We start from the raw sequence: 15018 nt of genomic DNA on the forward strand, positions 1-15018 counted from the left end.
GATTTTTGCATGTAGCCAGGAACTTGAACATATTTAAATGTCACTGGCCCAGGACAGTCCCACCACCAGAAAGTACCTTCTAAAGCAGAGAAGAAAACAGCATTTTTCAGTCCATCAGTAAAGAATTGTTGGATTATTTAAATAGCTGATTAAGTAGGTCTTCTAAAAACAAAATAAATATAAATGCTTATCGGCAAGCGATGGTCTTTGCCGTCTGTAGAGGGTCTTTCTATAGTCACTTGCTTCCATTGGGCTGGTTTTCATTGCTTTACAGCTTTAATTTCATGGTAGTGCAAGTTCCTGGTTCACATTCTCTTATGCCGCTCTCCAAGTGATTGACCCAACATTTAGAACAGCAACAGTATTTGTGCCTTTTTGTCTGATTCCTTCCTCCTTTTTGAACTTCGCTTTGTTCATAATCAAAGCCCACGAATGCATCCATCTTGTAGGAGACATTTTACTATCTGTAGTTCAGCATTTCATGAATGAGATCTGCATTACAGTCATAATAATTTGTGCTAGAGGGACAAGTAGACCCAGAATCATCAGGTTATTTGATGAAAAGTAGATATATGTGTTTAACACCTAAAGAAATCCTTTCTGGTAAAAATAAATCCAGGCTAAAAGTAGTAATGTGGGAGAAACTTAACCCTTGTCACTGGGCTTGGAGAAGTAGTTGGTAACTGCTGGGGCTGTTTGACTCCCTTGTTCAGATTAAAAAATAAATTAAAGGAAGGAGGAAGGGAATGAAAGAGCATTTCCTTACCAGGCAGTCACACAAGCTATTGTCTGTGAGCTCCCTACCCCCATCTCTTTCACCCAGGCACACACACACACGCACACAAAAAGCCAGTTTTGTGTCCTTCTGAGCACACAGATGTTCCTCTTGGCATCCCTACAGTATGGATAGGTTTTTTTGCAGGCACAGAATGTGAGGCTGCTTTGTTGGAGACAAAGTGTTGCCTGTGGTGGGAATTGCTGCAGTGATGGGAAAGTATCGTAATGTATTGTTGGATTACTGTGTTTTTTTCCCCAGTAGAGACAGTACATTAAAGTAGCTTTGTGGGCAGTGAATTGTTTGAGCCAAGCCTGGCTAATAACACTCTCTCCTTGGCAAGCAGTCGTACAAGGTATGGTTGGCATAGTTTGGACAGTCACAGGGTTTGTCCCAGGCGTGTGCAGCAGTTCTGCTGCGTTGAGTAGAAGTCCTACCAGCCGTATTTGGTGAGCTAACAAAAGTGGTCTGACTGTGAAGATGGAGCTGTCATACTTTCAGCTCTTCATTTTTTAATTATATGAAGATCTGATCGATACATGCCACCTTCTAAATCATTTTTAGGACATCTGTTGTGGGTTTTCTAGATAATGGTTCCAAGAAAACAGCTTAAAATTAGAAACTAATAGCATTAAGTGTTTGCCTGAGCTTTCATACAGAAAAGGATACGGCCCTTTCAAATTGTTTCTTGTGCTACAGCCTGCCAGAGAACATGGTGCTTCTTTGGGCACAGCTGATGACGTTGCCAGCCTAAAGCTCTGAGTCCAGCTCTTCTCTTGTTGATGGTACCGAGCAAGAGAAACACAGACCTGTCAGCTGGGGTCTAGATTAAGTTCCTTTTGTCCACATCATGTTACTTTTTATCTCCATTCCTGAAATACGCACAGATTTTGGCATGACTTTAACTCTTTTGGTTGGCTGTTTTATAGCCCCATAAAAAATATGTTTTGATGTGAAAGGTCTACCTAGGTAGATCCAGTTGAAAGATTGCACAGTTTAAGATGGAGAAAATGAGATATGGCCCCATTTCAAAATGGCTCAAGAAAGAGCTTATAGATTAAAAATTCCTTGAAGAAATTGCTTCTAGGGAGAATTTGGAGGTGAGACTATAGAGGAGAAGGTTACCTGACTCTGTATAATAACCATAAATTATTTTGTTTCTCAGTTTGTTCCTCTAATGACAGAAGCTCTATTCCTTCCTTTTTCCCCCAGATGTTTTAAACTATCTCTAGCTTCCTTGCTGTGGAGAAAGATGTAATGATTTAATTTTCTGTGGAGCTTTCATCTTTCCACATCTAGAAAAAAAAAAGATGTTTTCTCAGTCCATGTTTGTGTATTGTGTTTAATGAGAACTTATCAGTGTTTCTTTATTGACCAGAAGGTGATAAAGAGGTTATAAAAGAACGCATAAGCCAAACAAGTAGATGGGGAAGATGGTTCTTCTCCTTGTACAATGCCACGGCAATTGTTGCTAGTTCATTTCCAGGTGTACTCTATGTACTGGATGCAGTTCTGCTGTCATTAATACACCTACTTTTTACTATTCTTAAATAAGCTTTTTTCATCCCTGAGGCCTGTTTCTTCTTTGTCTCTCCAATTTCACTGGATTGCTTAGATTATAGTTACTCTAAGCTTTTCCCTCTTCTTTCACTCCCCCTTTTAAAACTCTAAGCATTCTCCTGTTTCTGTGTCAGTGTCCCCTGAACAGAATTCCCTTTGGAACCCCTTCCTACCCTTCTGCGGCCTTTGGTTTCAGGAACCCAGGACACATTCTGCTGCTGTACCCAGCAGCGTGGTTTCTTTCCTAGCTTTTGCTGGAGGTCCCTCCTTGTCTGCTTCCAACCTGCAACTGCCATTTTTGCCTACGTGTCTCTTTTGATATATCCAACTGTTTATTTCTTCTTTATTGTCTCCAAAAATAAATTTTCTGATGTTCCTTCTAAGTTCCTTTTGATAGTTATGTTCATTGATAGCCTGTATTTCCTTAACCTCAAGCATTATAGCATTAGGTTAACCTTTGTCCTTTCTAATATCTTAATAGTGTCTGGTAATACCTTGTTTCATGCTATTTTGTATGCTTTTTCCCTCCCTTTAGTATTTCTAAAAGCTGCCCTTAGCAGTCTGAGCTCACTCCTGACGTCATTGTGTGCAGCAGGTGAGTGGCTTGCTAGGTGAGCTGTCTCACTGTAAACTCTTTGCCTAGACCCACTGTGTTCTTCATGGATGTTCTTTATACATTTTCCTTTCTGTTTCATGTGTTTTGTGAAACACATTTTTTTAAAATCTGAAACACACCTTTTGCAAAACTGTCACTCTCCAGACTCCAGTAAAGATCTCTTAATATTAGTTATTTTTAGCAGAAAGTGGAAACATAAGATATTGGGTTTTCTCAAAGACAGGTGCATGGCATTCTGCAGAGAAGTGAGCCTTCCCCATCCTTCACACTCTTCCTTGCCAGTTCTTGAAAATCAAACTGACAACGTCAAAGCAGTTGTATTTTTAAGGAGCCACTCCCCAGTAAGATTTTCATGTTGTCTCTGAATAGGCTTTCATTAACTGTGAAAGCCATTTGAATGAATAATGCAAGTGTTAGCTTACAAAGAAATGTTCCTGACCAAATCTGAAAATGTCCCTTTTACAGGAGCACCATGACCTCTTTTTCATCAAAAAGTCTGTTCAGTATTAGTCCGTATTGTTCATTCATAATGTAAGTAGCTGAGATTGTTCTTGGGACATTCAGATTAAATGGACGCTAACAAGGAATTGAAACTTAAAGCATTACTTGACATACCTTAAAATGTAGAGTAATGTTCTCTGGTATTTAAACACAGGCATATATTCTAGATTTGCACGCTCAGTGTTGCTTCAAGATGATTGGAAATAGTTAGGTTTATAATCTGTTGTTACAGTGGTGCTTTTTGCCTGCAAGATCCCATTTTATCCTCTTAGCTTTGTCAGACCATAGTGTTGATACTGTCAGATAGTTTTAGCTAAAATCTTTGATTACTTCTTCACTGAGTGTCTTGCAATTGTCTGAGCAATCTGCATATGCTGCATCTTCTAGACCAACTGTTAGGTAAATGTGACTTGACTTTGGCCACAGGTGAACAGTGAGAGTGACTGAGCAAGCCAGAAGGCAGATGTTACAGGCAGTGCTTTTGTGTAGGCACCAACAGCCAAAAGGAGAATTGGGGAAAGACATGGGAATAGGGAAGTTCAGGGAAGAGACTGGTACTTTTCAGCAGTCCTTTGGGAAGGAGCAGTCCTCCCTCAGCCTTAGTTGATTGATAAAGGGGAACCACATGGTACCTCCAGCTCCTCTTGTCTTAGAGCCCCATCCAGTTCTTCCTCCTTTTCGCTCAAGCCCGTCAACTCTCACCAACCCACAGACCTCACCAACACTCTCCGAAGTTGTATTCCTCAACCTGCATCTCCTCCAGACCCCACTCCCCCCTCCCATTCTTTCTCTGAGACCCCAGACCATTAGTGCCCACCCTTCCCCCATCTTTAGCGCCTTTCCTGTCTCCCCCATTGGATTCATGTGCAACTGAGAATTGAGGTGTCTGCTTCAGCTGTTCAGCAACTCCATTTTCTGTCTATCTGTATATGCCAGCCCTTACATTAACATCGTTACCAGCATTCACTGCCACTGGAATAGCCGTTATAGCCTCCCCACCCATCTTCTGCATCCAGCTCTCCCAAGAGAAGAATAAATCCAATTTATAGCTACAATGGGGTTTAAAGACAAAGAAAGGACATGGACAGTACTTACCATCAGCGCAGATGGGGGCATCAGAGCAGGGTTAGAAGACATGTCTGCATAAACCTGCTGACAGTATGTGAATTATCCTGGTTTGCTGAAGTTTTTCCTGTGTGACAGCTTCTCCAAGCAAGCTGTACAAAGCTTGAGGGTTGCGCACCAAGGCTGGGCAGGTTTTTAAATGCATCGTCATTGTTCCCATAGCTAGTGTCATTACCCAGACAGTAAGGGGGAGAGACAGTCTGATTTGAATTTTGATAATAACCATGTCTGGATTATCAACACCTACTATTTTTAATCCCTTATAAGAGACCTGCCAGGATGGCTGGTGCAGGGGCACTGGAATCGGCTGAGTAAACGGAGAAGCACTGCAAGAAAAAGAAGACAACTGAACATAGTTGGTACTGGTGAAAGAAAAATCTGTGATGGGAAAGAAACTGAAAGGAGAATGAGGTTGGCTGGATAAATGGGCTGGGACTAGGATCAGTGAGGAGGCAGTAAGTAAGAGAGGACAAGAAAAAATGTCTAGTAGTTTTTCCTGGGGTAGAAAAAGAAAACTGGAAACACCTGGTCAGAGATCCCAGGGAGGCAGCGAGAGATCAGAGAAGTTCCAATTAGGGAAACTGAGTAAGTGTAGAACGAGAGTAAGATTGAGACCACGTGTGTTAAGAGGAACACTACAACAGTATTGTGGAAACTGCATTTGAAATTTTGAGAGCTGAAGGTTTAGGACTATGTACACAAAAAGTATCTGCCTGAGACAAGGTCCCAGCATGGGAAAGGGAAGGGACAGGAACTGCAATAGAGATTGCTTGTGGAAAGATGGACAGAAGAGTATGAGCTAGAGCATGCTTCACATGAGTTTGTTTGCCTTTTTTTTGTTTTTTTAGTTGGCTACCTTTTTCTTCATCTTTTAAGCAGTTTGCCTGGCTTCTGGTGCCCATAAGCATGAAGGGCTATGGGTTTTTTTAATGTTTTGTAGTATAATTAGGTAAATGTTTTATATATTTAAGTATATAATCTTTATTTTTTAGCGTTGTGTAAGTTACAAAGCAATATTTTAATCAAAATAGTTCATCACGTAGTTTAAACAGCAGAAAAAATATAACCGTTTGGACTAAAGGCTCAGATTTCTTTTATTTTAGAGTGATGTTTCCTCTCAAGTTAGAGGATATGTTTTACGTTATAGACTGAGAAAGCAACTGGCATAAATTACTGTATGATGACATAACTATATCTGATACAAGTTCTTAGATGACAGGAGCCACCTATTGCAAATTTCATTTGTCAAAGCTTACCTCACCATGCCATAGAGAAAAGGTTATAGCATTCATCTTTGATGTGATATGAAGTACATTTTACAATATAGATTATTCTGTGGGTTCCTTCTCTAAAAAGGGAATGATCCTGTCTGAAAAGTTTTAGTGAATGCCAAGTTGATGCTTGCAGAGACTGTAACAAAAATTACAGCAAGATCTTTTTGGTCTGTTCTAGTAAATATTGGGTACTTCAGTTTTTGTCTGAATTGAAGGCAAGCATGTTACTTTTTAGAAGTTTCTCACAACTAAGAAGTTCTACTGAGGGTCTGAATGTCCATACTGAGCGGAACAGAATTAGGTGTAAATATTTGGCACCTTTGGCTGTATTTTTTTTTGCTGTTGTAGAAACAGATGCCATTGATTATTGATGTCATTGTAATAGCAGAGCTTGACTGTGTCTTCACAGTGCTTTGCTCGGCGCTTTTCCATGACAATCATAAAACAATTCTTGTCAGGCTTTGCATTTACCTTCTTTTAGCTATAGGAATGAAAACTTCCATGTTTCGTTCACCTGCGTCTGTGCCACTTTCATTCGGCTGTCAGTCGTCTCAATAGCCAACAGTGGAGACACAGGGAAGGGTGACAAGATCAAGAATGAAGATGCCAGGGCTTGACCAATATGTTACAGTTTTGGGCAGCTCCATAAGCATAAACGGAGATAATATTTTACCCCCTAATGATGGGGTCGCTCCCAAATTCTGCTGCTCTTACCAGTCTGTTTGGTAGTTACCTTGCAAGTGTCAGTGCTTGCAGTGATGTTACTGTGTGTGTGCTTGCTTCTGTAAGCTCCAGTTGGCCAGGGCTATATTCAAGTGCTTCAGGGTGTTTTTCACATCAGGATCTAGCTAATATCCCCAGACTCTTTCTGGTATTCATTTCAAATTTCTGCTTTAGCAGTGGTCAGAGCAAAGTGGGTTTTGGCTTTGGACTTCCTCATAAAGCACCTGTTGGTTTTAAGGATGCTTGCCATAGGCTCTACTTATGCACTGTTGGTTGAAAACACAAGGTGACAATGACTGTTGCTTAAGCTGATGGTTTCACACAGGCTTACAGCATTCTGCTAAATGCTTCCAAGAATATGAGTCTTTTATCTGCTTTTATCTAGCGGCGTATCTAGATCTCTGCTTGTATCTAGCAGAGTGTAGCCTTTTTCCATCAAAGGATGGCTTTGACACAAGGAGCAAAAATATTCTGAAAAATTAGTAAGCAGGTGTCACGAACAGTAAATTTTCAGAAGAAATGAGAGCATGTTTGCCTGCTTAGTTCATGGAAAGAGGAAAACAAATTGAGTAGGAAACAAATACAGCTGAAGCAGCAATGGGTTGATGAGTCACGAGAAGAAAGATTGCATTTTTCTGATGGAGCATTTTTTGCGAAGTGTTTGATAGCAGAGAACAGAGATGCTTTGACAATCCTATTTTGAGCATCCATCCTTTATTTGAATGACTGGGTGCTGTGATAATAAATAATGGATGAATAAAATTTAAGCCAAAAGAGACCTTCAGGTCGTCTCTCAGGACTTCACTGTATCACGAGACATGACATTTCAGCGGGTTATCCTGAACTGAACTAACACATCTGTTTTGACATCTCTTCAGTTGAAGCCATCAATGGCTGAAAAGTGTCAGCGCTTGGAGTTTTTTTCTAGTGGTTCATCAATATTATTGGCAAAATTGTGATTCTCATTTGCATTTGTTGGACTTCACTTTCCTGCCGTTACATGCTTTTCCCAGACAGATTTAAGCACCTTTTAATACCCCTGTTTTCTTTCTGTAAAGGTACAGACAGCTCAGTCTTTTTAATAACTTAACAGATCAAGATCTTTACATGGATATTCAGTTTTATGCATATTCTTTGTCCTCTCTTTAATAGCCTTTGAAGAAAGGTAGGCAGCAGGATACTACACACTCTCCTAATATCTCTCTTACCATCCCATGTTCTGCTCTCTGCAGAGTTCACGCTACCTATCTACTGCCACTTCTGCCATCTTGCTCGTACATACAAAGCTAGGATTTGGTCTTTTTGCCCCAGCATTGCCTAGGAGCTCATACTGAGAGGTGTGTGTGTGTGTGTTATGACTGCTGTATTGAGCTGCTGGAAGCAGGATCACTGTCCCGCCATCGCTAGATGTGCAATGTGTACCTCGCTGGAAAAAGCCACTTTAGCAAGATATAGATTGCTGCGTAGAACTACGCTGCCTTCAACTTGACAACAATCTGCTAATCTCATCTGTATTTCTTCTGAACAATAATTTTATGTATACTGGCAATTGCTGGGAAGTGGTGTGCTCTTGCTGAGCTCCTTTCCTGTAGGGCATCAGAGGGTGACCTATACAAAAATCATATACATCTGTGCCAGGGTAGCTCCTTAAGCCAGGTATATGGCCTCCCTTTGCTGATAAAGTTGAGACCAACGTGGGCTCGGGCAGCATCTGTGAATGCTTCAAAACATTTTTGAGAAACAAGATGAATTGTTCCGCACACAGCTTCGTCCCACCCCAGCTGCACTGCTTTGCTGCTGGCTGGGGTCAGTTAGAGGTGGGCTTGCTTCTGGGGATGCATCGTAGTTTCAGTATTACTCATGAGGAGCTACAGGGTGATTTTGAGTGGATTTGAATGGTGGTAAGAACGGTGAACAAAAAATCTGGAGAAAAAGCGATGGTCAAATTTATTTCATTACCATTTTTGTTGTTGTATTTTTTCTGAGGTTGATAATGTGATGTCTTCCACATAATAAAAAAAAAGAGAAAATGAAACAATTAAGAATCTTGTAAACTGTTCTGTATTGTACTCTGTTAAGGCACTGAAACAAAACCTCTTGAATAATAGATCTGAAAAACATACTTTGAAATTCTCACAGTACAAAAATGAAAGACATCAAGACTTCTCATGGCATTCTCTGAGAGTACCATGGCTCAACTCTAACCTTGTCTTTGGAGTGCTTTATATTAATCTATTTTGTATGGGAGATAATCCAGGGATTCCTTTTATTGCCATTTTTGAAAACCATCACTAGAATGTGTTGGGGGAAGTTAAGAAATAATGATACAAAAAATGTAAAAAATTCAAATCAAATTCTCTAAATGACAGCTTCAGTGTAGGAATTAAAAACCAGGTTTAATAGTTGCCTTCCTACTCGATTCAGAAACGCATGTGTAGAAGGGGTGGGACAGATGGCACGGATGAATGAACGGTGGGCGAGGGTGGTCGTAGCCAGCCCTAGCTAGTTCATTCAGCTTTGCATTGCAGAGGTTATCATTCAAAAGGAGGCAATGGAGACTGACAACCAGTAACGAAATAGAGGGAATATAAGCTAAAATATTCCATTTGTCTCAAAATAGCAGTCCTGCATTTTTATAGTATGCAATAGAGGGTATCTGTGAATGCATTTTTAAAATGAGTGGGAAATACTAGCCAAGACCTGGTGAGACTCAACCATTTCTGTAATTGCGTTGTTATTTTTGTAGCACTGTTTCCAAGAATAGAAGGTTTGTTGCTTTAAATTTTAAGCTAATAACTTGAGTAGTAGTTAATAGAAAAAGGACTGCTTCCTAATTTGTGATCACATGCAGTTTTAAATATTGGATAGTTTAACAAAATGCTTTAATGTCTACACCTATAATTTTAGAGTTTGAATAAAATTCTTAATGCCATGTAGTAATGAGGATGCTTCCTCTACATGTGAAATTGCACACCTGCAAAACTACTGTCCCATTTTCTTGGTAGCAAACAGTATAATTAGGATCAAAACCACATTTTTAGTTATAGCCTCCTTGTTTTTACATGCTCATTGCTTTCCAAGTTAACTCCTTTTGTAAACCTTTTGCTGTAACCTGAAATGACTTTTAAATTAAAAAAAGAACATTTCACCCCACAGCATTCTTGAAAGTTAGCAAGAGCTGAGATATATCATTCCATATCCTCCCCCTCCAATTTTGTTATGTAAAAATATTGGGATTTTTTGTTTATTCATATATTTTAAGGGGACATAGTAAAATGACTTACTTTTTCAAAATTACAAGTTTAAAATCTTGACTGAAGAGTTTTGGGGTTGTTGGCTGTTTCCTTTAATTTATCATTAAGATTTTGAGATATTTAAAGCTTCAGTGCAAAAGTGAAAGGATCAGGATAGGGACCAAATTGCAATAAAAGGGATACAGTCAGTCAGAAGGAAGCTTTCAAGTTACTTAAGCTTGGAAATGCACGCTGTGCTATTTATGTGTTCAGCAAAGAGAAGACCTACTTTATGTAGGTTAAGACACAGTAGTTTGGTATTTGCATGCAAAGATAAAAGGCCCTACTTTTAATGTAATAAGAGGACATAAGCTTTAATTTTTTTATTTGCTTTTAAAGTTTCTTTAAGCAGCATTAGCAAGGCTGTACCGTATGCTTTCTCTGTGCTCTTACATACTGTATTATATTGGTGATGGACGGTTGCACAAACTTATGGTTCAATTAAGAAAAAGGATTTTCATCTTGCTGCTTTTCAAATTCTTTTCCGTGACGGCCCCAAAATTACAAAGAGCACTGAAACAATTATTTGGGTTGCCTCCAACTTAACTTAAAAGTCATCTTCTGGAAGCAGATGTTTGAGGAAAGGTGCACCTGTACCCAGTGCTTTGCCCACTGCAGAAGAGATGGAGAGGAGCCTGCAAGCGCTCATTCAAACTAGAGAAAGCTTTTTGGAGCCCATCGATCCTTGACTGAAGTTCAGGCAAAGGTTTCTGGTGGGTGCTTCAGTGGGTGCTTTACCGACACTGGTCTGAGATGGGGTCACGGCTCAGCAACAGCAGCCGGTGGATTCCCACCTCTGAAGCTGGGTGTTAGGCGGAGTCCTTCCATGCAAAACTGGTGTTCCTAAAGGGTTAAAACTGGTACCTCTTGTAAATGAACTCTATAGAAGTGGAGATAGCTTTGACTCTACTTGCAAAATAATTTTTTAAAGTTCTGTAGAGTATTTCTATAACTTCAACTATGTATGCAACTAAACTACCTTTGTCTACTTGAAAGTGGATTTAATACTCTTACCTGGCAATGGGAAGTGGTAGGAGGAAAACATGTGCATCCTCGACAAACGCAGTGCTTGGGGGTTGGGCGAAGGTTAATGGTTCCTGCTGATGGTCATGAGATAGGATGATCTTGAATACCAGCATTGTTACTTAAAAATAAAGCAAGTCCTTTTGCAAAAGAGAGTAGATAGTTTCTTTCCTTTTACGCTGGTGTCCTGTGTCTCCTAGGACACCGTTCCTGAAAATAATAAAATGCCTGCTTTGTTTCTGGGTCCTGCTTCAAGCTTCTGCTTTAACTATAGGATAGTTTCATCTGTTTTAAGGATAAATACCTTCGTGGATAGAATACACTTACTATGCGTAGAGCAACCTATCATTTCCTCTTGCTCTAAATGTGGTGGATAGACCACCACTACACATTGTGCTCATGTTTCTACTTTTTCTACATCTTCCACTTCTCGTTTATTCTAAAGTGTTTTAGCTGTAGGGAACATCTGTCACAAAACCAAATGTTTATGTTCATGCGAATTGGCAGTTGTGTCAGCTCCTTAAGGTGAAGTTCTTCAGGATCTCTTTGTAAGCAGATGTGCTGTGACTGGAAAACCTTCTTTAATAATTGAGTTACGTACGATTAAAGTATCTGGAATCTGCTTGAGTTACTGAAGCAGCGTTGAAGATTTTTGTTTTATGAAAATACAATTTGCATTACAAATATATGCTAAAGTCGTGTCTGGAAATTCGAGCAAAGTTCTCTGCAGACTGTACAATGACCAAAATCTTCGTAATGCTAAAATGGGGGGAGTCATGCTTAAGATTATTAATTTATTATTAAATTAGATGTATTAATCATGAGAAGTACAGTTTCTTCACAGATTTTCCTCATGGACTTTCCTGGTTCTAAACAGCACTTTTAAAAGTTTGATTAGAAAAAATGAGTTTCATCTGTTCGCTTGCAAAACACTGCCGTAGTCTAGCAACCAACCCAAAAGGAACTGTTGCATGATGAAAGTAATATTTTGTATTTCAGTTACAAAGATGGAGCTCAATCTCTCTCCCACTCTGTGCTGTCAAATAGAGAGAGGACTTCTAATTCAATTTAAACCTCGTTCAGCTCAATCTTCTGTGGAAAAGTGTTGGACCCTGAAGCCAGTTTTCACAATAGCGTCCTGTTTTATGTTATTGGTGAGCTGCTTTTCCTCTAGGAGGAATACACAGAACCACTAGTTTTTGTATTAAGTTTTATTTGGTTAAAAATGTGTCCATCTTTTTAAAAGCAGCACAGAATGTTGTAGGTCACAGGTCTGAGTTTAGTGTCACTCAAGCATAATAGTTTTATGCAGTCTGTACTTTTCAGTGACTTTTTTCCTCTTCTGTGGCTCTACTCTGTGTACAGTTTCCTTCATTTCTACACTATTTGCCTGCAGTGTTTTCAGTGCCTTTTTCTCACCTGCTTTACCATTTATCCCCTCTTTCGTATCTTCCCAAGCCTCCTTTTTTCTCATTATAAGATGTCTGCTCCCTCTTTTCTGTTTCCACAGACCATTTCTCCCTCTCGGATGTCCTTCTCTCCCTCTTATTTTGCCTTCTCGCAAAACCTAATCTCTCTCTCTCTCTCTCTCGCTCTTTTAAAATTTGTCTTTTTTCATGCCCCATCCACTCTTCACATTCATTGATAAAGGCAGAAAAGTCTGATAATTTATGCCAAAGATAGTATTAGGGATCAGGATAACTATGGTTGGATGCAAAAGCAACCCATCTATCCAGCAGCTGTCAGTAAGGTAAAGGTTTGGTTCATGCTAGAGAATTTTCTGGAGATTTCTCCCATACACCCAAGTGGCTAAAATCACGAGTCAGCTGCTATCTTCATTTAAGGTTCTTCAGTGAGGAGCTTTCCTCTTCATTCCCCTTCTTATCTCAAAGCATCCTGCCTTCTTTCGGGAACTTTCTCTTGTAAATAAGCCTAACAAATCCCAGAAGATACCATACATTTTTAAGGTCTTACGCATGGACTTTTAATTTTGTTTTGCCTTTGTCTTACTCCTCTGAAATGTTGCGTGTTAGCTTTCATGAATAATTATAATCAGTTGTGAAACTGTTCTGTTTTGAAATGCGAATATTTCACAGAGAAAGGAGCAGAATTGATCCTTTCCAGCTATTCAGGTAACAACCAAACATAAGCTGTTCTCTGTCTTTGGTAGCTGTGCCGTACTCTTCACTGTAACGGTGGTTACTCACGTTTTGGACAGATGAAGGACTTCAGTTTTATGTTTTTAAGAAAATGTGTGGTATTTCCACTGTGTTGATTCATGCAGATCATCACAGGATTCATTGGGATGAGTGTTGGCAGAAACCTTGCTGGCTGAAGTACCCTATGTAGCTACTTGTTCAGAGTGGAGGTCTCAAATGATCTTCCTTTGCAGTTTGTAACATAACCGAGTATATTACCCAGGATTAACCAAGAGCCACAGGAAATTAATGTAAGATAGAATTGACAGAAAATGGGGGGGGGGGGGGAAGATAATTGCAAGTCCAGCATCTTTTCTCAAGATGTTTAGTTTTTCAAAAGGATCTTGGTTTGATGTGCCGAAGAAAGTTGAAACCTGGTTCAGTTTTGCTCCATGCTAGCAAACAGTTGTCAGACAGTAAAGATTGTCTGTCCAAGCTGAAGGTGAAAATGAGCAAGGTGGAAATGCGTGCAACCAGACTTCCCTGTTACGTTTTCTCCAGTCTGTAACTGGAGAATGTTTCAAACTTTCTCTTGCTCAAGGTGGTCAAGCTTGATGCATCTTCAGCTCTTTATGCTTTGACTAGGAAAAAAAATACGTATGGCTTGAACTTTCAAAAGAAGAGTAATTCTCAGTTTTATTGCTGGACTTCGATCAGTAGCTCTCCAGGTGCATTATAAAAGATGCTAGTATTTCAAAAATCTTCACTAATTTGGCACAGCCATCTTGACACAGGGTCTGTTTTTGACACACATTGAACACTTGCATCTTCTGACTTAAGAGGAAAAAGAAAGAAAAAAAAGAACGTAAAACAATAAAACCCAACCCCGTAGGCAGAATGTTTCATTACAATAGATGTGGGGTTTCTTTTTAATTATATGTAATAAAAAACTTGCAGATGATACCCACTCTTTGGAGGAGGGGATAAGACAAGAAAGTTCCCTTGCCTGAGGCACAGAGTTGGAAATATAAACCATAGTTAGCTGGCATTATCCTTTTTTGATAATAGCAATGTCACCAGTGATCTAATGATAACTTGTCCTCCCCTTTAATGATATGTTGTCCTGCAGATAATTGTGTGCATGATAGCAGATGATACAGTAAAATATTTTGATGGAAGACACAAACAGTTTCCTATATAATAAACTGCTTTTCTGTAGAGCCTGCATTCCCTCAGCGGGGTCTGGTGGTGTCTGCTCTTCCATGGGCAGGATTGTACCAACAGAGACTGGCTCTGTGGTGTTACAGAGTGTGTCCCAGCAGCTTTAGTGCTGATGCATTGCAACAGTGCTGGACTTCCATTGCAGCACGTTGTTTTCTATGGGGCTGCTGCTTCAGTCTGCAGACAGGAGAGCAGCCTTAGGAGATGCAAACCCATTGCTTAACAAAACTTCCCTTCTTCCTCCTCTCCCCTTTTCTTCACAGAAAATATCAGAGAGGAACCCGAGTACGCCTGAGACTGCTGGATCTTGAACTCACGTCTAGGTTCTTGGGCGCAACAACTGATACAACGTTGCTGGAAGCCGATGCCGTGCTTTTAGGGCTTGTGGAAAGCAAGCAAACAAAGCAAAAGGAATAAATTTCATGTAAATAAATGCACTTTGTGCTCTATAGCAAATTTTACAAATGAAATGTTTCCTCAGGAAATAAAGGAAAAGTTTCTGTCCACTTGGTTATGTAAATAATGAGATCAATAAAAGACAATAAGCGCATTGTACCTGATTTTTGGTCCATTTTTATTCACTCATCTTCCTAGCTCTCTGCCTTTAGACTTGAATGTGAAAGGTTAACTGAGCTTCTGTAGGTAATATTAGCTGAATGTTTGGATATTCTTGTATAAAGAGGTCCAGAGTTTGTCTTTCCATCCCAAAGGGATGTTGATCTAAGACATTGTACTTCCATGGAAGAAGTCCAAAGCTTGCTGTCATGGT

The 15018-nt window shown here is 39.7% G+C and overlaps 1 protein-coding gene across 1 annotated transcript in view; it reads left to right on the forward strand.

The window, feature by feature from the left end:
• MRPS28 (mitochondrial ribosomal protein S28) overlaps positions 1-14809 on the forward strand; it is an 83397-nt gene extending 68588 nt beyond the window's left edge. The window contains exon 3 of the mRNA XM_087751031.1: positions 14513-14809. Within this exon, the coding sequence (XP_087607157.1) occupies positions 14513-14666 (154 nt within the window). The 3' untranslated portion in view covers positions 14667-14809. The remainder of the gene's footprint in view (positions 1-14512) is intronic.
• The last annotated feature ends 209 nt before the right edge of the window (positions 14810-15018 follow it).

The sequence above is a fragment of the Nipponia nippon genome, unplaced genomic scaffold, assembly GCF_047370975.1.
Source record: "Nipponia nippon isolate SJK-2023a ecotype South Korea unplaced genomic scaffold, ASM4737097v1 scaffold_1, whole genome shotgun sequence".
Classification (NCBI taxonomy): domain Eukaryota; kingdom Metazoa; phylum Chordata; class Aves; order Pelecaniformes; family Threskiornithidae; genus Nipponia; species Nipponia nippon.